Source organism: Calonectris borealis, chromosome 18 (genome assembly GCF_964195595.1).
Source record: "Calonectris borealis chromosome 18, bCalBor7.hap1.2, whole genome shotgun sequence".
In the NCBI taxonomy this organism is placed as follows: Eukaryota; Metazoa; Chordata; class Aves; order Procellariiformes; family Procellariidae; genus Calonectris; species Calonectris borealis.
In genome coordinates, this window is record NC_134329.1 from 442,244 (window position 1) to 465,353 (window position 23,110).

Here is a 23,110-nt window from a genome sequence, read left to right on the forward strand (position 1 = left end):
AGGTTGGGGTAACGGGGGAGCACCCCGAGCTCCACGGAGAGGCTGACAATTTTTGGCAATGCACTGAGAGCGTCGTGGTGGATCCCCACGGCCTCATCGCTGCAGGCTGGACACCAGCCCCATGGGGTGTATGTGCTGGGCTTGAGCGCTGCAGCCTGAGCTACACATAAAGGAACAGCAGAGGATGGAGTAGTTATCCCAAATCTCGGCTGCTGGACGGAGTTCTGGATGGAGTGAAGGGCTGAGACCCTGCTCCTCTCCTCCTTGGCGATTCCAAGGAGGAATCTGCCTATACTCTGGAGTTGCTGCCTAGAGGACAGGGACCTCCTCCGTGCTCAGGCGTTTGTCATGAAAAAGCAGAGGTGTAGGGGAAAGCGGCTGGAGGGGCAGCAGTGGAAGGCAAGCGCTTGAACAGGGCCATCCAGCTCACAGTCCTACCGCCCAGGAGTGAAGAATGCCGATGCCTGGGCAAGAGCACAAAACCTGAGCAAAAGCGTGTAGTCCTTCCACCTGGCTCCAAGTATCTGCAGCTTGGTGAAGGGGAATCACCCCTCTCTATCTTTAAGTCGAAAGGCATTTCTTTTCCAGAAGTGCCTCATCTCTCTTGAACCAACATAAACCTTCTGCTTCTCCAGCCCCCCATGGCAAGGAGTTTCCCAAGCAGTCACCTGTTTCACCTAAACCTGCCTTTTACAGGCTTCATGTAACACCCCAGCTCTTGTATTTGAAGAGAGCGAAGTCCCTCTCCATGCCACCTGTAGTTTTATCTCTACCTATCTTGTTTTCATAGAGGAGTCCAGCTTGGCTGGAAGGTGGTCCAGACCTCTGGTGTCCCCAGGACCTTTGCAGAGCCTGTTCCAGCTCTACTGCACCCTTCTCAGGATGAAGGGACCTGTGTTTGGATGCTGGTGCACTAGCAACTTCACAGCAGCAAAACATTTTTCATTTTCTTCTCTACTCCCTTCCTTCAATCGTCTCTTTCGATTTTCTGATGGCTACTGAGCACTAAAGCTGATGTTTCCATGGACCTATCAGTCATCACCCCAAATGTCACTTCTGAGTGGTCAACTCAGAGCCCACTGTGCATCACTAAGGGCTCCTACCTGCATAAGTTCACCCTTATCCATGCTGAATTGACCTCCTTATGTGGAGGGGATCTCGCTATCCTCCTCATCAGCCCAAAATGTAGAAAAAAGAAGCAGGAAACAGGACTTGTCCCTTTCTACCACCCATTATTCGCTTTCTTCCAGTTCATGGGTGAACATGGGGCTGGCACAGAGTCGTAGCTCTGCCATCGGTCACCTCGCACCAGAACGGGGAACTCGATCATCTCGTGCATCCCCTTCTCCACGTTGCTTCTGGCACACCAGGAGACTTGGGCAGGAACTTAAGGTCCAGCTCCGTGGGTGACTGAAGCCATCTGAGCTGCCAACAAAGGGGTCCCCAACCACGTGTTCCTGGGGCACTGGTCAAGAGCTCAGGGGCTGCACAGGTGATTGAACCAAGCAGCTGAGACAGCCGAAATCCAATAATCCTTCGCAGCACTTCCAGCTCCTTTGGGTCATTCTCACCAGGTCCAACCCCAGCCCAGCCGTCACCAGCAATAACACAACTGCAGTAGCATGGCACAGCCAGTGCTGTAGGAAGGCGTCACCCTCTAGTGACACAAAGGCACTTGCTTGGCAAAATACCTGTGTATTCTTAGCATTGCAATGCCCAGCAATGCTTCCTGGGGGGCCTGAGCAAGTTTTCCTCTGCCGAAATTGTGCTGACTGAATACCCCCTGATCACAAGCTATCCCAGGCGCTTTATTCCCTTAAGATAACCTTTTCCACCAATTAACATCATCTGACCACCCTGCCACTCTCCACCTCGTGTGGAAAGCCTTTCTGAAACACAACCTGACTGCAGGCATGGAAAATTTCAGCTTGGATCGGCTGCCTGGCAGAGCCGTCCGCAACCAGATGGTGGGAGCAGGAAGCCGAGAGCTGCCGTTGTCATGGCAGTGCTGGAGCAGCCTGCCGTGATCACGGGCACCAGCTGCCCCTGGGAGAGACGGCAGTGGAGATGGCAGCGACCAGCTCTCCCGGCTTGTGGGGAGCTCTGAACAGAGGTGGGCTCCACTCTTCGTGGAGCAGGGCAGCAAAGCAGGGCTGAACCCACCAGCAGGAATCCCGACTTGCTGTGTTAGCTGCCCCCGAGCTTCTCCAGCCACACCGTCGGCTCTGTTGCTGCTCCAGCAATGCAAGTGTGCTTGTGTCAAAGAATGGGGGTTCCTTCTGGGAGGCAGTGCTACCCCCCAGCATCCAGGCAGTCTCCTTTCCTGCAATAGGACACATCATTCATCCCTGCCTTCCTCATCCTCGCCTCGGGAAGCAATTTCCTGGCTAATAGCTCTGGCTACACACAGAGGAACAGGATGCCTTCTTCACTCGGTCAGCATCAGAGACTACTGTGTCTGTATGTGTCCTCACAGGCAGGATGAAGGTGTCTCCAGAGGGGAATGTTGCCCAGTCTGCTCCTCACCATTTTAGCAGTCAACTGCAGGGCTCCCAGCTGAGGGTCAAGCAGCAACACAGTTCAAGGTGGTTCGTGGGGATCCTGCCATGGTGCAGGTCCCACATCAGCCCACTTTCCAGCTGGGGATTTTTGTCCAGGAGGTGGACGCTGCACAAGAGCAGTACCTCTTGTCTCCAGCTGCTGAACCACAGGAGCACATTCCCGTGGGGAGGAAACACCCACCCGTCATGGAAACAGGAGGGGGTCTCAGCCCCGAATTTGCAAAAGCCTTGTTGGTCCTTGTGTCTGCTGTTAATCTTCAGTGTGTTTGTCTACAGTAATGGGCAACTCCTCCACCATCACGTCTCCCTACCAAAAGGCCACCCACAAGCCCTTCTAACACTTTGCAGGTTTCCTTACTTTAGCTGGTTCTCCAACTCCACAGCTGGCTTGCTGTAGTTTCAGTGATCCGCTTTCATGTGAACACAAGGGCTCAAAGTACCTTGGGCAAGGGGTACTGACCCATTTCCCAGCCTCAGTAATTAACAGCATAGTAAATCTTCTCACACTGCCACCTTCTATGAAAAGAGATTGCTGCAGTAATAGCAGAGGATGCAGGCAAGAGCAAACAGTAACGTGAAGGAGCTGTCTCCCAAATACAAGCCTTGCTCTGGGAATGCCAGAAAACCCTTAAACAGTGACCCAGCCCTTAAAACAGTGACCCAGTGACACGATGGCCCGTCTTTGAGCCACCCCCAACAGTTTCTCTGACTGGAACTTCCTCCGTTAAGAACAGAGCTGCTTACAGACTCTCCCTTGCACCATCCTGTTTCCGACCGGCAGCCAACATTGCACACTGCCTGGCACCAACACATTTCTTACACACTCAAAGCGATCTTTTACCAAGTTTTCAGCAAGTGCCCCAACTCCTTCTGGGCAGAGAGTTCTGGGAATGCGGCTCAGGCTCTCAGGGTCATCAGTTCAGCCCTGAAAGGTCTCAGAAACACTTGAGGTTCCCGCCCCAGCTTTAATCTAGCACACCCCAAACCCCACACTCATCAAGCAGGGATGGGACAAACGTAATTGCAATCACTGACATTTAGAAAGCTGCAGCCCTGGAAGGCAGGACACAATATTTTATTTCTCTACATATGGAAACTGGTTTAAAGTAGCAAAGCAAAAGCTCTCAATTCTTCTCTGCTATCTGAGTTGGGTGGGAACTCTGCGAACGCCACAGTCCAGTAACGCCGAGCAGAAGCCTGAAATCCTCCTTCAATAAAGCTGATGCCGATATCTGCCTAGAGGTCTCTCTGGGAAGGGTCTGCCTCTTTAAGAGGCTGTTTCGGCCTCAACACACAAAGAAGCATCTTCTTGTAGGGAAACCGTGGACTTCTTTTCCCCAGCTGCCAACCATCTGCCATGGTGAGGCGGCACCGGATGGCGAGTCCACTTTGCTTCCCTGTCCGATATGGCAGCTACTCACCTCTCCTATTCCCTACTAGAGACACTTGCTCCTCCTCCTTGAATTGGAAGAGGAGATTGCAATTTGGAGATCACATTGCTCACCCATTCAGCTTGATTCACCTAAACACAGGGGTCACCCATATACGGCTGGGCTGGGTTTGCTGCCTTGGTGCCTGGCCCAGTCTCCCTTGGCTTAGTAAATGGCCTCACCGACACTGCAGGCTGTACGTGGCAGATTAACGCTCTCCGTTGTCTCTCGTCTTAGCAAGAAGTGCAGCACACACCTTGCTCTGAGGACCAGAGAGGCAGTCTGATGCTCCCCAACCACCCCCCTGCTCTGGGGGTCTGCTTGCCCCAGGTCTAAGGTTATCTGAGGGCCTCAGTTATTTCTTCCACAGCCAGTAGCCTCTCCCTGACACAATATAAAGCAAATTCATTAACACTCTATTCTTTACAGGGAAGTCAGAAGAAAAGTCTGGAAAGTAAACAGCAGATTTGCTTGTTCAGGAAAAAGTCTTCTCAGACTCGGATTCCTTCTGTTGTAACTTCCGAATCAGCTCCAGCAAATTCATCTGTAAAGTCAGCTCCTGCAAAGGAAGAGACATTTTTGCAAGAATAAGATGATGCCATCCCCTGCTGCAGGAAGCAGAAAGGGCTGGTTTGTACCACCCACCCAAGAGCTACTAATCTTCAGGGAACAAAAGAAAAAAACATGCAAATAAAAACTGAAGTCTTCATCTTATTTAAGCATTTCTATAAAATACAGGGCAGTAATATCTTAAGAGATCTGCTGCAAACTGCAGCTGTCTTAGGAATCCCAGGTCTTTATGATTCATTAACGATTCAGAAAGGTTCTTTCTTCTTGACTGTGATTTAGTGATAAATGCAGTGAGGGCCAGGGGCCAGCCAGTTCTGCAGGTTTCCCCTTCTGGAGCAGCCTCCAGGAGCGGGGCAGCAGCGTCCTCTTGCACACACACAGCCACACACCCCAGAGGAAGTCCTCCAGGTCGGCACAGCTCCCTCCCCTCCTCCTTCAGCAGCATCTTCAACGCCCTGATCCTTTTCCAGCACAGAAGGGCAGGAAGCAGGAGGGATCACTTTGGGTACTCTCTAAGCGGAGTCTCAGCCACGGGCAACACACTGCCGTGCTTGTGCATTGAATTCCCTCTAGGTATTTCATTCCTCTTCAAAAACTCCCTTTTCCGTGACTGTAATCAAGTGGAGACCACCGTCTCCTGTAGTCACCAACATCAGCTTATGGCTTCCTTACCATCTGCTTGTTCTTTACTTACATTTAGCTCACAAGCCATTTACCACAGAGACTACACGGTGGAGTAGCTAATTCAGTGAAACCTGTTCTGTGACTCAGGCTTGCAGACATTACATTATGGAAATAAAAATCTATTTTTGTAAAAATATATCAACTGCCTAAGCAGGCATTTATACAACAGACTGGGAGGAAACACATCAGCTGATGGGAAACGCATGGAGAACAGATTCCAGCAGTGATTTCTTATACGATGGTGGCATTCACAGGTACAAGTCAAGGTCCGGGTCTGGTTTGCCAGCTATCGTAAAGGCAAACATAAACAAAACCCAGCAAATAGGAACCCTGTTAAGAGTTATTACTTACAAAAATAACATAAAAGGCAGGGGCAGGAGGGGAGAGAAAGAGCTGCTTTCATTATACAGATGAGGAATAGCAGCAGGAAAAATAAGAGGCTTGTTCAAGGCTCTACAACCAGGAATCGTGTGGGTTTTAGAAAATGCCTGTTTAACTAAATTAGTTTAAGCTGTCTTTTCTCACTCGTAGGTCTTTATCAAAGTGAAATTTAATCAGCTGAAAAAACAACAGAGTTAAGAACAGCCTGTTTCTGCATTCCCTGCAAACTTCTGTGGCATTACAATGAGACTTTGGAAGTCTTATTTTTTCATTCCTGCAGTGGCATTAAAACAACAGAGAAAAACCCAGGCGATTGCTCACAAGTTTTAAGAGCAGATGCACTGGGGAAACTGAAAACAATTTTCTAATCACAGTCCGAGATCATAATTTCCAGCAAGTCACAGCAAGAATTAACAAGATGCCTTTTAAAAAGACTTCTTGAAGGCAATCTGTACAGCTAAGCTAAGTACAAAAGTGATAAACCTATGCAGTCACTTATTTTAGTATTATTCAGACTCATTCAAGAGTCACAGGACTGCAGGCCGTCGGCACAGTGTTTCTTCCCTCCACGCTGGGAAAAATATTGCAGAAAGCTGGGGCTGTTGCCCTGTCTAATGGGTTTCTGCTCCTTTGTTATGAACCTGGTACGAGGTCCGCCCAGGCCACATTGCCTATCAGCTGATGAGGCAAAGGACGGATCACTCTTGCTGACCCTGCGATTCAGAATTCATTAAGAGCAAGATTTTTTAAAAAATAAAAATATTAACACAAGAGTACTGTCAGATCTTACACTCCCTGCCTGAACACCAACCTGTGGGTTGGTGGTGATGTAGAAGCCAGACACCCCAGCCTTTTCCAGAGTGCTCTGTTGGTCTATCACTTTTTGGTCCAGTTCCAAGACTATCTTCTCATCCATCATTCGCTGTTCCTCTCGAATTCGTTGCTCCACAGCCTGAAAAAGATAACAGTTGATAGAAAAAAAGTGGAATATCTGCCTTCGTCCTATCTTTTTCTCATCTCTAAGTCTTTTACTGAAACCGAAGAGTGACTGGATCCTGAAGCACTCCTGTTCAGATGAGTCCCAAGGACAGCAGAGGGCAGCAAGCACAGTCTCAGAACTTACCTCCTCCACTTGCCATGTCTTATAGCAAAGTTACCACTCAAGAAAATGCAGGGAAGTCACTGGGACCAGCCTGCTTTCCACGTGTTTGGAGGCCAGGAAAGACCACGAGCAACAGATCGGTATCTGAATGACTTTTCCTGATGAGCCAACGTCTGAGCAGCAGGCTGTGGGTGAGCACTCCGGCAGCACAGGCTCAAAAGAAGTCCAAGAATTGCATACCCCTCACAGGACTGGTGAGGCTGAAGAAAGACTTGGAGGAGTAACATAGGCCACCGAAGCTCAACATCCGTGCCAGCTTGGATACCTCCCTGAGCCTCCATGTTCCCTGGACACTAACACACAGAGCTGGAGCTATAAATCACACCCAGACCCCATTTATTCACTGAAGGAGCTGAACTCCTCAAAAATCTAACTTTGCAACTAGAAAGCCAGTTTATTTTGTATTGACAACAGCAAGCTGAAGAAATCTCGCTTTGGACTACAGTGTGCTGGGGCTCTATTTTTGGCAGACTACAAGTCAGTTCCGGAGGAAACCTCAACCTACCAGAAACTCTACCAGAGAGGGGAGAAGAAAGTAGGATTGCAGGGGATGAGGAGAGCCCAGCTCAAATGAAAAGCCACATGTGTGCAGAGGCGAGGCAATACAACCTTACCGGGCTGCACTGAGCAACAGACTTCTTTCGCAAGCCACAGGGAAAGTCAGGAAGCATCAAATCCCATCTAAATACAAAGGAAGGCTCCTTCTCTTGCAAGAAATAAATGGCACAAGTTTCAACATTTTACTTGTGCAATGCTGCCCCTTTGTAACACAGTAAACAGAGACAGGTGTTTAGCTGGAAATATTCACGGGGGTAAGTTATCCTCACTGCACAGGAAGGGAGAAGTCACAAAGTCTGGGATTTCCTACACCAGTGGCTGGTGGTTTAAGAGACCTGGGCAGATCCATCCGAGAGGGGAGCCAAAAGCCTGCGCACTGCTACAAGTCCTGGGGAAAACCCAGAATTTGAATGACAGAGGTCTCAGTCCTGAGCAGTCTGGAAAAGAGCCGAGGTTTGTCTACAGCATGGACGTTATCAGTGGCTGTCTGCAAAAGGCCTGACCTAAACGAAGAACAATTATCACTTACATGGAGCAGGAGCTACATCATGTAACCTTTCTTGGATGTATGGCAGACAATTAGCATCTTACATTTTTAATTATGTCCATAGGTTTGGGAAAGCTTCGCAGAAGCTATTAAGGAGGATGCAGGACTATGATCCACCAAAAGATTACCATACTTCAACTGTTCCACAGAAAACACGTGGGGCAGAATCTTATTAGAATAAATGTGAAGAAATTCAAGACAACTTAAGCCTCAATAAAAGGCAAGGTAGAGGGGCTAATTGCCTCCTTCACTATGGGATGCTAATGAACCTAAGAAACTCTCTCCTTACGCATTCTTCAGTCTAGAGGTTCATACTCTTTGTGCAAGATATGAAGGATTCAAATCCCTCGTTCCCCAAAGACTTTCCTTTCTCCCAGCCACTTCAGGGGAAAGAGGGGGCACCACACCATTGTCTCCTCCACTTACTGTGCTGGAGGAATGACTTTCCTTGGGTTTGAAAAAAACACATTTAAGTGCCTACATACTGTTTAGGGTTGGCACCTGATTCCAGACTACAGAAAAGTGCCAAAATCTTGGAGGAAAATAAGGACTAAACCCAAACTTTTGCTTCAGCTCTGGTGGCTGGCGACCCTGTATGATGGGCAAAGCTTTAAATGCTATGGGTTCCACTAGGAAGCCAGACATCTAAAAACTACATCTTGTACTACCCCTCCTAGGAGTCCAATCCCAAGCTATCTCATGGGAACTGGTCTTTGAAACCTTTAGCCACAGAGGGCAGCTCCGATTAGACATGTACCAATTGCTACTGTGATGATCGATCTATTCCCAAAATGCTCTACAGCAGAAATATCAGAGCTTAAAAAAGGGAAGAAGCAACTCTAGCAACACCTGGCAGAGGAAAACAGAAGAGAAAGGCGGGGGAAGGTGGAAGGAAGTAGGAAGAAGTTGCACATCATGTAAGACAAGGAGAAATGACACATATATGGTCTACTTAATGAGTGAAGACAACATTGGAAATGCTTTAAAACAGGCAGTATAGCTTATTACTTGCTGCAAGTATAAGTTACTTGGAAACAGAAGTAACAGGGACAGCTAATAGAGGTCCAGCCTGGCTTTAGTCACCTCAGTAGGAAATGAGGGATGTGGAAACACAAAAACAAAAGATCCAACAGTGAGCGCCGATGTGGTGCTTGTCATGGGCAAAGGTCAGGAAAGAGCCTGTATTTAAACAGTTATCTGTTTGCCTTACATGAAGTAAAGTAACTTCCCCTCTACATTTAAACTCCATCGATTAAGATAACTAGCTAGTTGCAATTTCCTTTACCTTATAAAACTGCCTCTATCTTATCACTAATATACAGATAAGTCCTTTGGGACTGAACGGGCTGCTTGTGCTGAAGTGCCTTTCTCCAAATGCCTTGGGATGCTCGAAGAAACTACTTCTATGCTTATGTATCTCAAGGCAGTTCCTCCTTATCAGTGCTACTAAAATGTGATTTTTTGAGTATACTCTGCTTTCTACTTGCTACAACATAATGGCAGATTTCACATACCTTCTCTCTGTTTTCTATCGACTTGCTCTCTATCCGTATACAGGTTTCAGCCCATCTTATAATGAAGGCTCATTAAAGCATTGTGGAGAGCATCGCTCTTTTGGAGTGCGCTCCTGAACTTCCACGATTCCCAGATCACGCCTGGTCCGCAGCTATCCTAGATGGCAAGAGCCTGGGTCCCCCACTTTTGGGGGCACAAAGGGCAGAGCAAGAGGAGGGGACTCCCAAGTCGGGGTGGCTAGTAAGACCAGACAGGATGGCTGGTGGGTCCCAAGACTGTGGGGGGTGACACGTGACTAGTTAAACCCTCTGGACATGCTCCTGCGATGCAGGAGGGGTCCTGCAGCAAAGGGCTGTGAGCCCCCCAGGGAAGGGACACAACCTCTGCACCAGGGGAGGGCTGTGCCCGGCCCGGCCCCCCCCGTACCTCCATCTCCCGCTGCTGGGCGGCACGGAGAAGCGGCAGGTTGTGGGGCCTGCAGCACTGCTGGGCCTCCTTGTGCCGGTGGAAGAGCTCCTGCTTCAGCCCTGGGACAGGGACAGGCTGTGGGTCAGGACACACTGCTGCCACGTCCTCTCCCTCCCTGCTATGTGTATCCCCCCAGTGTCCCCCCCACCTCCTGCCAGTGCCCGGGGCCTCCCTCCCAGTGCACCCACTGCCTGCACCCCCCAGCCTCTCCCCAGAACCGCCACAAGTTGTCCCCCCCACCATCACACCCCCCCCCCCCCAGATGCCCCGGGCCTGCCTCCCCTCCACAGTATCCCCATCACCTCCCTGCAGTGTCCCCACTGCCTGCACCCCCGCCTTGCTCCTGAACTGCCCGCCCAGTGCCCCCCCACCTGCTCCCTCTCGGTGCCCCATGCCCACCCCCCCAGTGTCCCCACCGCCTTCCCCCAATGCCCCAGGCCTCCCCTCAGTGCTCCTGGTCTGTGTCCCTCAGTGCCCCGGGATTGCCCCCAGTGCCCCCCCACCTCCCCCCAGTGCCCCAGGCCTACCTCCCCTCGTGGCCCCCCCGCAAGCCCCGGGCCTGCCCTCACCCGGTGCTCCCCCGCCTCCCCGCGGTGTCCTCACCGCCTGCATCCCCGTGTTCCCGCCTCCCCCCGGTGCCTCGGGCCTGGCCCCTCCCAGGGCCTCCCCCCCGGGCCTCCCCCCGCGCCCGGTGCCCGCTCGCGGACCGCGGTGCTCGCTGTGCAGCTGCAGGCGCTGGCTGTAGAGGTTCTTCTCGGTGAGGTGCTGGATCTCCAGCAGGCCCTGCACGATCTCGAAGACGGTCCCGTCCAGCAGCGCCAGCGCCAGGTCGCTCAGCGTCGTGTAGGAGAGGCGCTGCTGGCAGGGGCTGCAGGGACCGCGTCAGCGCCAGCGCCGGCCCCGCTGCCGCCGCCGCGCCGCCCCCCCGCCCTCCGCTCACCTGGGCAGCGCCTTCACCAGCGCCTGCAGCTCCGACAGCAGCCGGTAGTGCCGCTCCTGCTGCCGGGACAGCTGCTGCTCCGCCGCCGCCTCGTACCCCCCCGCCCCGCCGCCGCCGAACCGCTCCATCGCCCCGCCGTGCGCGCCCCGCCACACCCCGCCGCGCTGTGCGCATGCGCGCCCCCACCCCGCTCCGTCGCCGTGCGCCGCCGTGCGCGCCCCGCCACACCCTGCCGCGCTGTGCGCATGCGCGCCCCCGCCCGCTCTGTCGCCCCGCCCCGCCGAGCAGCTCCATCGCCCCGCCCCTCCCCCGCCCCGCCGAACCTCCCCCCGCCCCGCCCCTTCCCGCCCCCGCCCCGCTCCAGCCCGGCGCTGCCGCTCGGTGCGCGGCCCGAGCGTCCTCCGTAGGAGCCGCTCACGGAGGGGCGGCAGCGGGGCAGCAGCAGCAACCGGCACTCCTGCGTTCCCCTCGGCTCCGTGTGCGTGTGCGCAGCGGTGCCTCCATGGCTCGAGGTGCTCTCCGAGCCATTGAGGCACCGCTGTGCACACGCGGCGCCGGCGGTAGAGTTTTCCTGGAGGTTTCTCTCCAACCTATCCCATGGGATGCATAGGGAGAGCATCTGCAGGGTGTCCCGCTGCTCAGACTTGAAAGCAGTTAAAAATGTTTTAAATGACTTTATCAAAAGCGTTTCAGATGGAGTTTGGCATCTTTTGAGTTACCATACAGGGTGACTTTGCTGCGGCCGAAAATGGGGTGACCACTGGCATCACCAGTGTCGGAGGAATACTCTCTGGGTACTTGGCTTCATGGTTTTATTTCAGCCCGTGAGCTTGGGACCGTTCCCTACGGACACTGCGCCAGAGTGGGGTTCACTGGAGAGCCCTGGGAAGGGCAAGACCACTAGGCCGCAAGGGTCCTTTCTAATCCCTTAAAACACACGGAGTTTATTAAGTGCGTTTTGACTTCAAACACACCACTGGGATGGCAATGGTTTATTTTCGTGAGCGTTTGGGTGCAGGTAATGAGATCAACGTTTAGCGCAGGCTGAGTTGCAAATTCATTTCAGTGGCACGCATTAAAAGGGTGCTGGCTTGAATTAGCAAAATGAAAGATCCACTGAAATGTATTAAAAATGCCTAAAAAATATCAGTTTTAACATGACTTCAAAGCTTATAAAAGCTGTACTGCCTGCTCAAGGGGAGTAGAAACGTCCATGTTAGAGAAGAACACGGAGCATCCCCAGGAAAATGGGGCATCCTTAAAATCTCTCTGAATATAAATTGCTCCTTTTTTTTCCCCTAGTTGGTTGCCTCTGATTTCCATCCCCAAATCCCCAAGTCGTGGAGAGGCTTTGGGTGTGCTGATTGCAGATCCCTCTGCCTCTGGGCTGTTGAAACCACTGCCTTGTACAGTTAACCCTGCCGTGTCTGTCTGTCCTGCCCATCCCTTGCCTGCTCTTCCCCCAGCTTGGCAGCAATGTCCCCGCGAAATGGCTGCCCCATATTTTGAACAGGCAAATCACCCCAATTCCATCCTTGGGAACCGCCAAGAGGTTTTTGCTATGCTGGAACTACCAGAGGCAGAGCCATGGCACAGAGCCTGGGTAGCTGCAGCCTGCTGAGCTGCTGGGGAAGGGAAAACAGGGTCTTTTAATTAAAAGCTATTAGCTGTGCTGCTCAGCTCCGGCTGGGGTGATATGAAAGACCAGGATAAAAGCATCCCTGACACTTTGCCATCCTCTGCCCCAAAGATTTGATGGCAGCTTTTACTACATGTCCTTCCCTGGTGTCACCTGAACCCAGGGTTTTGCTGTCGCAGGGTTTTGCTGTCCCAGGGTGTTCCCCCAGCAATACAGCCCGAAATCCCTTTGGCAGCCATGGATGCTCAGGGATGGCGGGGCCAAGACTTCACCTGGTACCAGCACAGGACCAGGCAAGCTGTCTGTCCCCGACACGGCTGCCTGCATTGGTGAGAACCTAAATGCAGCCTGCCTTGTCCCCGTCCAAGCATCACATCCCCATCGTCACGGCACGGAGCAGATCCTGCCTTGATTTTGCCACCTTCACTGCCTTGCTGTGGCTTCTGCTCTCTTCCCAAGGCCATTTCAAGGGGGAGTTGAAGCCTGGTAATGTCTGGGCGTGGGGAGGGTTGTCTTGACCCCAGATTCTGAGCAGCAGGGTCTTGACCTTGACCCTGAGCAGCACCGGACTGGAGGGGAGAGACCATGCGTGAGGCTCGGAGGGCTGGCATGGCCGTGAGAGCCGTGCATAGCAGCCGCGGGGAGCCTGTGCACCCCTGCGAGCAGAAAGGGGGGCAGCGGGGGAGAGAGGAGGCTCAGCCTGGGGAAGGGGGGAGCATGTTCCCAGGAACAAGCAGCGGCAGTGCTGGCAAAGGAGCAAGGCGCGATTCGGTGCCTTTGCACCCCTAGAGAAGGCGTCGCGGCTGAGCTGGCGGAGGGAGGGGGGACCCCGGGGCCTCTGCTCTGCCACGGACATTCCTCTCCCTTCCTTTGTGCTGCAGGAAATCTGCGCTTCCTCCCTTCCCAGCGCTGCTCTCTGCTCAATCGCTACCAGATGTGGGTCCCATGCGCTTCTCATTAGCCCGGCAGGCTCCGGGCGCTGCCTTCTGCAGGCTGGCAGGCTGGGGCCTGCAAAGGCTGGGCTTTTGGGGGACCTGGTGCAGATATCTGAGCCGGTGTGAATGCCACGAGGTAGCTGGCCCCGGTAGGGCTCGTGCTGCCTTCATTCTGGGCCAGGATGCGGTGGGATGCTGGCGGCGATTCAGGGCGAGCGTGCCATGGTGGATGGAGCTGGAGCTGGGGGACAGGGCTGTCCGCTGGGACCTGCACGAGTGCCATGGGGACAGAGGGACAAGGGGCACGCCGGTGCTTTGAGTCGAGGGAAGAAGCTCAGTGTGCTGAACTGCAGCTGGGTCTCCCATTGGAGACAATCTGCAGCCCCAGGCTGGGTCTGGGAGCGTGGGAGAGTCAGGTGGGTGGCATGCATGGGGACGGGGGCTGGAGAGCATGGGTGACCCGGAGGTGTCCCATGCTCCGTATGCCCCAGGCAGATCCAGGCAGGGAGCACATCATGATATGTCAGGATGTGCATGAGGCTTCTCGGTGTGTGGGCTCAAGTTGGGGTGGGGGAGTCCCCAACCAGGTGACGGTGTCATCAGCGGTACCACAAGCAGCTCAGGTGGCACAGCATGGGAGGAGAAAGCACGGGCCCTTCCCACGCTTCCCAGGACCTGCTAGCACCCAGGAGGGGATCACAGTTGCTGGACCCAGGGGCTTGAGAGCAGAAACAGCCCTGCATTTGGCTTGTGATGTCCAGGAAGAGCCTTAACCTGGCCTGGATTGAACTACGGAGGGACAAAAGGAGCAAGAAAGCTCCTGCTGTCCTTCCCCACCCTGCCACCCCACCATAGAGCTCGCCCGGGCAAGAGGGGCTGGGGAAGAGCCCAATGGGACCTGAAGGTTGTCCCACCACACCATCCTGCTCCGGCTGCTGCTGGCTCATGTGCATGGAGCGATGCGCCCGGCCAAGCAGGATGAGGCCACATGTGGGTGCTCACGGCCATGGGGCTCTGCACTGGGAGAGCAGGATGCTCCTTGCCTCGGCACAGAGGGAGCTAGGGGCTGATCCTGGCCTGCTGCTTCTTCTCGAGCCCCCAAACCAACCGTGGGGCTTTCCTCACACTGCTGGTGAAGAGGTGGGTGGTGAGAAGCAGGGTGACAAGCACACGTCGTGGGATGGAGCCCATGCCCCAGCATGGGACGTGCAGGGACATCCAGAGAGCCAAAGGGACTCTGTTTCCCACCGGAGCCGTTCACCTCTCCCCCAAGTAAAGAGTCCCCCATGGGTTTCAGGCTTCTTGCACTCACCCACAGGAAAATCATCTCCCAGGATGGAGAGATTTCCAAAGGTATGGGCTGCCTGTTTAGGGAAGGGATGCCTGGATGTTACCTTCCCCCAAAGGGCACATTTGCATGCTCAGAAATGCTGGAAAACAGCATTTTTATGGCCTTGCTGGACCCCAAATCGAGCAGAGGTGGCAGCGGGAGTGGGGCGCTCATGTGCATGGAGCAGGATGGCTCATTTTTGCAACTGGAGCACATTGCAATTAGGAATAATCCTCCAGAGAAACCTGAGTGCAAACCCGTCCGCAGGAGACAGCTGCCCGAGCCCGGTGTCCCCGCAGGAGAGCCGCCACGTCACCATGGCTCTGAGTCACCACTCCGGAGCTGGGAGCTCCCCCCGTGGCTGCTCAGCCGTCGACGAGCGTGGTTTCACTGGGCAGCCAGCCGTCACCGAAAGAGACCGATGCACCGCGGCTTTGGCACTGCATGTGGCTTTACTGCTTTTACTGTGGGGCAGGGGACAAGGCAGCATCATCTGGGGCTCGGGCCAGGAGCTGGTGAGGATCCCACCAGTGGCTCCACTCTCTGCGGCACGGCTATGGCCATGCCAAAGCCAGTCATTCAACAGCAGCTCTGTCCGAGCCATGGTGTGCTCGGTTAGTCCCCGGCTGGTACCCGAGCCGGGGATGGAGCCAGGGCGCTCCCGGAGCAGCAAACACCCCGCAGGGCCAGGTCTCAGGGTGGCTTCTCTCCTCTGGGCCAGATCCTGCCCTCCTCACCCAGCTTGGTTTGGATGGTTTCCCCGAGTCTCCTCCAGCTCCTCCTTGGACCCTCCAAGAGCTGCACCAGCCCCCTGCACCCCTGGGGAAGGGGCTGCAGCACTAGCTCCCCCCATCCCCATACTGCGCTGGGTGCATGGTCACCCACCACAGTGGCTTTGCTGCCCATTCCCAGCCTCCTCCCCTCCTTTTTTGGGCCACTTTAACCTTGTGACTGTCCTCAGCCTCGTGCACGCTCGTCCCCTGGGCGAGGGGAGCTCGTGGCTGGGACTGCCAGACCCTCATGGCCTCGGGCTCACCAGATTTATTCCAATTTAAACACGGTGGAGTAAATGTGTTTCCCCCACTCTGGCCTCTGGAGCTGAATATCTGAATGGGAATTTCACCCCTGAGCTGCAGCTAAAATAAGATCTGGATTGAGGTGGTCGCTGGCTCTTGGTGGTGCCGGGTGAAACCTCTGTGCTCCCTTCCCAACCAGCTGCCGACATAGCCAGTGGAGCAAGGGCTATTGAGCTGGAAAAGCTGGGTTTGACCTGCTGGGAGGAGCCTGCATGGTTGGAAACATGCTGGAAAACATGGCCAGGCTTTGGTTGTCTGGGCTGAGCATCCATGGGGACTCGGAGGAGGCGCTGCACGCGTGCGTCCTGACTGCACATCCTTTACTGAGAGGAGACGCGGATGCTCAGCCAGGGAGATTTCATGTTGTGGCTCAGCAGCCCAGGAGTTCCTCATGTCTCCACTCCCTGCAGAGCAGAGGGATTGTCAGAAGGTCTGTTTGACTTGGGGTGACAGGTCTATACCACCCCCGTGGACCACACGGTCCTGCCTGCGTGGCCCTGCCTGGCGAGCCTGGGCTCACTTTGGGCAAAGGACAGGAGTTGCTTCCCCAGCACACTGCTGGAGGGGCTCCCAGCTGGCTGGCGCGGGTGCTCTTGGGTCGCTGCACAAGGCCTCATACCTGGGAGGGAGATGGGGTGAGAGAGGAACGTGTGTGGGCTTGCCTGGGGTTATACGCAGGGGCCATGGGCTGCAAGGGGTGAAAGGGTGCAAAGGATGCAAGGGATGCAAGTGATACAGCAGGCTGCAACGGATGCAAGGGTTGCAGTAGGCTGCAAGGGATGCAAAGGATGCAAGGGTACAGCAGGATGCAAAGGATGCAAAGGATGCAAGGGTACAGCAGGGTGCAAAGGATGCAAAGGATGCAAGGGTACAGCAGGATGCAAAGGATGCAAGGGGTGCAGCGGACTGCAAAGACTGCAAGGGATGCAAGGGTTGCAGTAGGCTGCAAGGGGTGCAAAGGGTGCAGCAGGCTGCAAGGGATGCGGCAGAATCTGCAGCCAGCCCCTTCCATCCCTTGGCCTGGGGCTGCCCGTTTGCCAGCTGTGCCCCTCTATATCAGCAGCCTGATTTGGGGCAGTGACCCAAACTTGTGGGGCCTGTCTTCTGCGCTGAGGGTGCTCCAGGGAGTCCATCTTGCTGTGCCCCAACAGTCCCCACACTAGCAGGGGACAGCTTCAGGCCACACTCCCTTCCCCTAAGGATATTTTCAGGGTCTTCAAACATCCCAGGGGGACCAAACCCCCACCCCACCGCGGCGGCTGCTGCTCCTCACCTGCAGACAAGGCGCCTATTCAGCCCTGCGCCCCGACCCGTCGCCCCTGCATCCTGTGCAGCTCTGCGGGGGGAGCACGGCCAGCCCCCAGCAGCAGCCGAGGCCGATCATGTGGCTCCTAATGAAATCCAGACCCTGGCAGAGCGATGACATTGCGCTGTGATTTGTGCTCCCATACAGACTAAACAAGGCCGGGTGCGTTACGGCGTGCGGCCGGGCCAGCACAGGCGCAGGGATAAATCAGGTAGCAACGGTGCGGATGCCTCTGCCTTTCTTCTACCTAATTATTCTTCCTCTCCTGCTCGAAGCGCTTGGATTCAAGCGCGCTCATGCTTTCTGTAATGGAAAAATAGGGATTTTTCCAAAATGATGCGGGACAGAGCTTCCAGAGGCTGGAATAAAGGCTCAGGCTCTTGGATCTGCTCAGAGATGGCTCCGTGTGCTAGAAATGTGTTTGCAGCCCAAAGTGCTGCAGCTGCTGAGCTTCGTCCCTTTGCTCTGTACAGTTCATTACGGCCAGGATTAATTGGTGCTCTGGATCACATGCAAACGCTTCCCCTACTCCATTGGGTGAGGGAGAGGCAAAATGGAGCCAAAGAGTGTTTGCTCGGCGGGCTGCTCGGGGAGGTATTGCATGCCCACCCGATGCCTGCTGAGCAGGGGGCTCCAGCTGCAGCCCCCCCGAGCTGCCCCGGGCTGCTCAGGGCACAGCACTGACCCCCAAACCAGCACATTCATGTGCACCCCATCCTTTGGGCTGGAGGGTCGGGGGGCTGCAGAGCATCCCCCTGAGACCCCAACCAGCCAAGGGCACGTCTCCGGTTCGAAGCCCACCTTTCAGCTTGGCCCACGCAATGTGCTGCAGCAGAGGATGGGGCAGAGGAGCGTGACCGTGGCCTTTTTGCACAGCCCTGGGTGTCCGTTAGTGGGGACAAAATGGCTTTAGGGAGATGCCAGGTCCTGCTCGCAGAGAGCTGCTGGGCTCAGGATGGTGCTGCTGGGCTCAGGATGCTGCAGGGAGGTAAAGTCCCCGCCAGACACCCTGCTGCTCCCCCAACGGGTCTGTGCTGGGGGACCCTGTGCCCCAGGTCCTCAGGGAGATGCCCAGCGCGGGGCTTGTTGGATTCAACGTCACAAAGACTGGGTCTGTGGACGTGGTGTTGGGAGGTGCCTGGGTGGCACTGCCACGTGGCCGGCTGTGGCAGGGCTGGCACCTGGATGCTGGGGGCTGGGGGCAGTCCCAGCCCGGCCTGGCCATGCTCACCTTTAGCTCTGGGAGCTTATATAAATATATAAGTATATAAGTGTGTATATATGTACACATATATATATGCATATATGTATATAAAAATAAATAGAAATACATAAAAATATACAAGTGCATATATATAAAAAATATATAAGTGTATAAATCTATACTTATATAAGTATATATATTATATACTCCAGGAGTATATCGGAGAGAGAGAGTGTGTGTGTATATATATGAAAATAAGTATATATATACATATTAAAAAAATTTAATCCTGGAGTGTATAGGAGTGGAGAGAGAGAGAGAGATAAAATATATATATATGTATTTTTTTGTGTGCATATATATATATGTATATATTTTAAAAAATATATACTCCTGGAGTATGTATTTATATCGATGTCCTGTGTCTTGTGGCATCTCAGGCACAGGGAAAGGCTGCAGTGACAAACCACCCCTTGGCACCCCTCCATGGGGGAAAAAGCTGCAAACAACCACCAAAAGGCTCTGCCATCCCAAGGGAAAGCTGCAGGTTCAAGGCGTTTATGCTGCTCCAGGGCTGGTTGCACCGGGTCCTGGATCCACAGCCCACGCTGAGGGGACCCCTGGACCTCAGAGCACTGGGCACAGCTTTCTCTTTCCCACTGGGGGCTGATGCCAGAGCTGGGCATCCCATGGGACTGCAGCACCCGTGCTCGTGGCACTGCGGGCTCCTTTGTGCCTGGGGCTGGCAGCAGCTGAGCGCTGCTGCGGGAGCAGAGCCGGAGGGCAGAGGGTGGACATGCAAGCAGGAGACAATGCCTGCAAAAAGGCTTCTATGTATTGCAACGCAAATGCCACTGGAGTCCTCTGGGGACCTTGATGAGATTGCCGATGGCTGTGGCGAGGAATGTGAAATGATTTTGGTGGCGTTGCGGTGGCTGCTCCTCTTTGGGGTCCCAGTCTGTGCAGAGCCCTGTGCCAGCTGGATGCTGGCTGTGTGAGGATGTCACCAGTGTGGCCGGGGGACATTCCAGTGCCCCCAGCCTGGCCATCCCTGGAGCCGAGTGTCCCAGGGAAGGCAACCAGGGATTATTACATCCACTTTTGGGGGTACAGGAGGAATTTCCCCATGTGTAGCATGCACCCATGCGAAGCCACTACATGCAGTGTAAGCTGGATATATAGTTATACTCCTATCAGTTTACCCTGGCTTGTGCTGTGGTGGAGCTGATGGAGCTCCCCAAGCCCCTCACAATCCCCCCTCCAGCATGAAATATCCCTGGCACCGCCGCCCCCCCTCCCAGCGAGAGTTGAGAGAGAAATTTCCTATATAATTTCAGGACCCTGTTGTCTCATACGTGTTTTGTTTTCATTGGAGTTTCTCTTCCAAGTTTGTTTTTGGTAGGACCTGAAATAGGAAATGAATCGTTGGCGACAGGCTCGCTTTTATCACTGCTTGCCGGCCAAGCCGAAAAAAATGCACTGTTGTCCAACCCAACAGCTCCTTCTTTGGTTTGGGAAATTGGGACGAAATGTGAAGACGACCAGTGTTATAGTGTTGATGGAGGACAGGACGGGCCACAAGTGCCACCGCGCTTCTCTGGTTCCCCTGGCTGAGGTTCTGGTGGAGAGGAGGGCTGGTGGCCGCTGGGCAGGTCCTGCTCCATCACAGCATCTCCTGCCAGCCTCATCCACTGCTTCTCCTCGGCCATGGGAGGCCATGCAAGTCACCATGGGAGTCAAGCCCATGGGAGTCAAGCCATCACGTTGTCACCAAAAACCTCTGACCTGTCTGTCAAGGAAGGTGGCTTCAGGGAAGGTGGCTCCTGAAGGTGGCTTCAGGAGAAAGTGGTGTCTGCTCCATCTTGGGTGAGCAGAAGACCTGGTTTTGTTCCACATTACGACTTCCTCCTGTGATTGGGGTCAGCTGGTTTTTCCTTGAGGTCAATGGTTTCTGCATGTCCCAGAGAGCGGCGGAGAGCGGCTAAGAAAAGCAAGTGTATTTATGCTACATATGATCTTTCTGGTGGGTATTACAGCTGCAGGGGAAATTGTTTTATGGTTTTCAGCCTCTGATTTGTGGAACCCTTAACAAAGTCCCCGCACCGGTGTCTATCGCAGGGTGCTGTCAGTCAGAGATAACTGAAGTGCGGCAGAGGGAGGAAAGCCTCCAGACCCTTGTAGGATGCTTGGAAAAGAGATTCGTGGTCACATTATGTGAAGAAATCAGCCGTTCATGATGCTGAGGTGTGGCAATGCCTCATCCATTGTGATGGTGATGTCCTCTATGGCCTGTGGCATCACAGGACATTTCTAGGAGAAGCATCTGACCCATCTGAGTTGGAAGGACCCTGCTGAAAAGAACCTGGAGGCTACCATGGACCTCAGCTTGTCGTTGCTCTTCTCCAGAGCAAGGCAAAGCCGTAGTGGGGGACATTGGGAAGGGCATGGGCAGCCACCTGAAAGAAGCTGCGGCCTCTCCACCCAGTAGGGTCCGGATACAGGCCTCCCAGTTCAAGAAGGATGTGAAGAATCTGGAGAGGCCCAGAGGTGAGCTATCAACATGGTCATGGAGCTGGCACACATTGCACCAGGAGAGGTGCAGGGGGCTGGGCTGGGTTAGCCAGGCCACGAGGAGGTGAAGGGGGTCTGAGAGCAGCCAACAACTAAGATGAAGGAGTCAAATCCTTTTTGGTGGTGCCACATGATACGATGGGGGACAACAGCCACCAACTGCAGCTTGGGAGGTTCAGGTTGGACCCCAGAAGAAAATTCTTCCCCATGAGAGCGGCGCAGCCCTGGGACAGTCACCAGGAGCTGGGGGATCTCCATCCTTGGAGGTTCCCAAGACTCAGCTAGACAATGACACAGCTGCCCTGCCGTGGTGCATTACTGCCTGGTTGGGCTGGAGCCTCCAGTGACCTGCGAGGATGCATGTCAGCATCTGTGACATGGGATTTTTGCATTTACCTGTAGGCTGCTCACTCGCAGGCTCTCCTCTGGTTTGCTGTGGCTGTGGTTGGAGCCTGTGGATGGGCTCATACCTGGGTGAAACTCTGCTGTCCCAGGATAGCCTGGGGACCGGAGCGAGCTTACCTTCCTGGGGCACCAGCCCCAGCTTTGCTGCCTGCACAAGTGAGAAAGTGCCCCGAGAGGAGGCTGGGGCTATTCCCAAATTCACCTTGCTGGGTCACCATCATGAGCATCATGGCTGGTTCCCCCAAGATGCTCTTTAGTGCTGACGTGAAGAGGTTTGTACAGGGCCACATGATGTCTGTGACAACCTCTTTTCTCTTTAATAGTATTTATTTTTGCACTTTTGTTGTCTGGATTCGACTCCTTTCCTTCTCCCAGACCTTTCTGAGCCTCCTGGAAGCCTCTTCTGTTTCTCCAGTGACCTCTGTGGCAGAGGGAGAGGGACTTCAATGCCATCCCAGGTCTCATAGGCTCAGTGCGCCCATTTTTCTATTGATTTTGTCTGTTTTGATTTTGGTGATATTGAGCTGATTCATCACCTCTGTGTGATGTCCCAGGAGAAGTTTCAGCTGTCATCTTTTACCTTCCCAAGTAAAACCTGAAGGAAAGAGGAGGGAGAGTGAAGGAACTCTGAAAGGTGGCCAGGAGTCTTCTAAGCAACATCGACAAGTTGTGTGATGTCCCATCCCTTTATTCTTCAGCTTTTTGCTATGAGATGATGCTTCTCCAGCCAGTGTCACCGATACTTAGCTGTGTCCAGCTCTGTGATGCTGAGCAATGCCAGGGAGCGTGCCTGAGCCCCGTCCCCTCCCGAGTGCCATGCTGGGCTGGCTGCAGTCCTGGATCCAGGTGGTCTCATCCCATTCTGGTGTCCACCGGCTGCTTCCATCACCTCCGAGATTGCCCCACAGTTGGCCTTTTGGTCTAGTGGTCTTCTGGGCCATCATCCCTCACTGTGGGCAGAGCTCAGGATGGCTGAACAGCAGGCACTGGTGCTCCTGGCTCCCAGGGCAGCAGAGCCCCGTTTTCATTTCTCACGGCAGGGAGGGTCCCCTGGAGCCCACGGCTCTGGCTCCTCCAGGGAGAGCCGGGCAGAGCGATGGGTGCTGCAGCCCCGTGGGCTGGTGGAGGCTCTGGTCGAGGCTGAAGCAGCCTGCCAGGCGCAGAGCCAATGCCCCAAAGGACCCAGAGGCCCTCTGCCCGTGCCAGCTGCATTTACAGCTCCGCAAGCAGCGGGCCCTGGGCAAGCGCCGGGAGCGGCAGGACAGGCAGGGCTTTGCTGCCCGCAGTCTCCTGGGGGAGGCTGCAGAGCGCCGCTGCCTCCCCGCCAGACCCAGGCAGCGGTACAGAGCACAGGCAGCATGCCGGTAGTGTGCAGGCAGTGTGAGCAAAGCACAGGCAGAGAGCAGGCAGAGCATAGGTAGCAGGCAGAGAGCTTGCAAAATGCACGCAGAGATTAGTGTGCAGGCAGTGCACAGGCAGAGTGATGGAAGCATGCAGGTAATGTGCAGGCAGGGTGCAGGCAAATTGCAGGCAGGACTGCTCAGGAATCTTGGGCAGAAGCTGTGTGGGAGAAAGCACATCTCAGCCCCCCCTCAGTTGTCCCAGCCTTGCCATGTGGCAGCACCATGCCTGGGGCTGCGTGAAGAGCCCGAACGCTGCCAGTGTTGGTAGCTCCTTGACAGGGGGGTTAGAAAGCTGGGGTCAGAGCCCTGCACCCCGCTGCCATCCCTCCGTGTCCCCCCACACTTGTGTCCCAGCACCCCAAGCACCCAGCTGGGAGTGGACTCTCTTTGCCCAGCAGCCAGAGCTCTCTTGAACCCCAGGGTCT

General features: G+C 54.5%; 1 protein-coding gene across 1 annotated transcript; it reads right to left on the reverse strand.

Moving 5' to 3' along the window:
* Positions 1–3,597: 3,597 nt before the first annotated feature.
* LOC142089986 (protein DGCR6) lies at positions 3,598–10,984 on the reverse strand. The gene is made up of 5 exons (XM_075167147.1): positions 10,817–10,984; positions 10,584–10,744; positions 9,835–9,935; positions 6,438–6,578; positions 3,598–4,550 (listed from the first exon to the last, which is right to left on the reverse strand). Exons 1-5 carry the CDS (start codon positions 10,942–10,944, stop codon positions 4,467–4,469), a joined length of 615 nt encoding a protein of 204 aa, XP_075023248.1. The 5' UTR covers positions 10,945–10,984; the 3' UTR covers positions 3,598–4,466.
* Positions 10,985–23,110: the final 12,126 nt, after the last annotated feature.

Excerpts from the sequence above, each read along its gene's own strand:
- LOC142089986 (XM_075167147.1), bottom strand. The coding sequence starts at position 10,944 with ATGGAGCGGTTCGGCGGCGGCGGGGCGGGGGGGTACGAGGCGGCGGCG. Across the intron at positions 10,745-10,816 it reads CTGGTGAAGGCGCTGCCCAG|CCCCTGCCAGCAGCGCCTCT; the intron begins GTGAGCGGAGGG and ends CGGTCCCTGCAG. Across the intron at positions 9,936-10,583 it reads GCTGCACAGCGAGCACCGCG|GGCTGAAGCAGGAGCTCTTC; the intron begins GTCCGCGAGCGG and ends TCCCTGTCCCAG.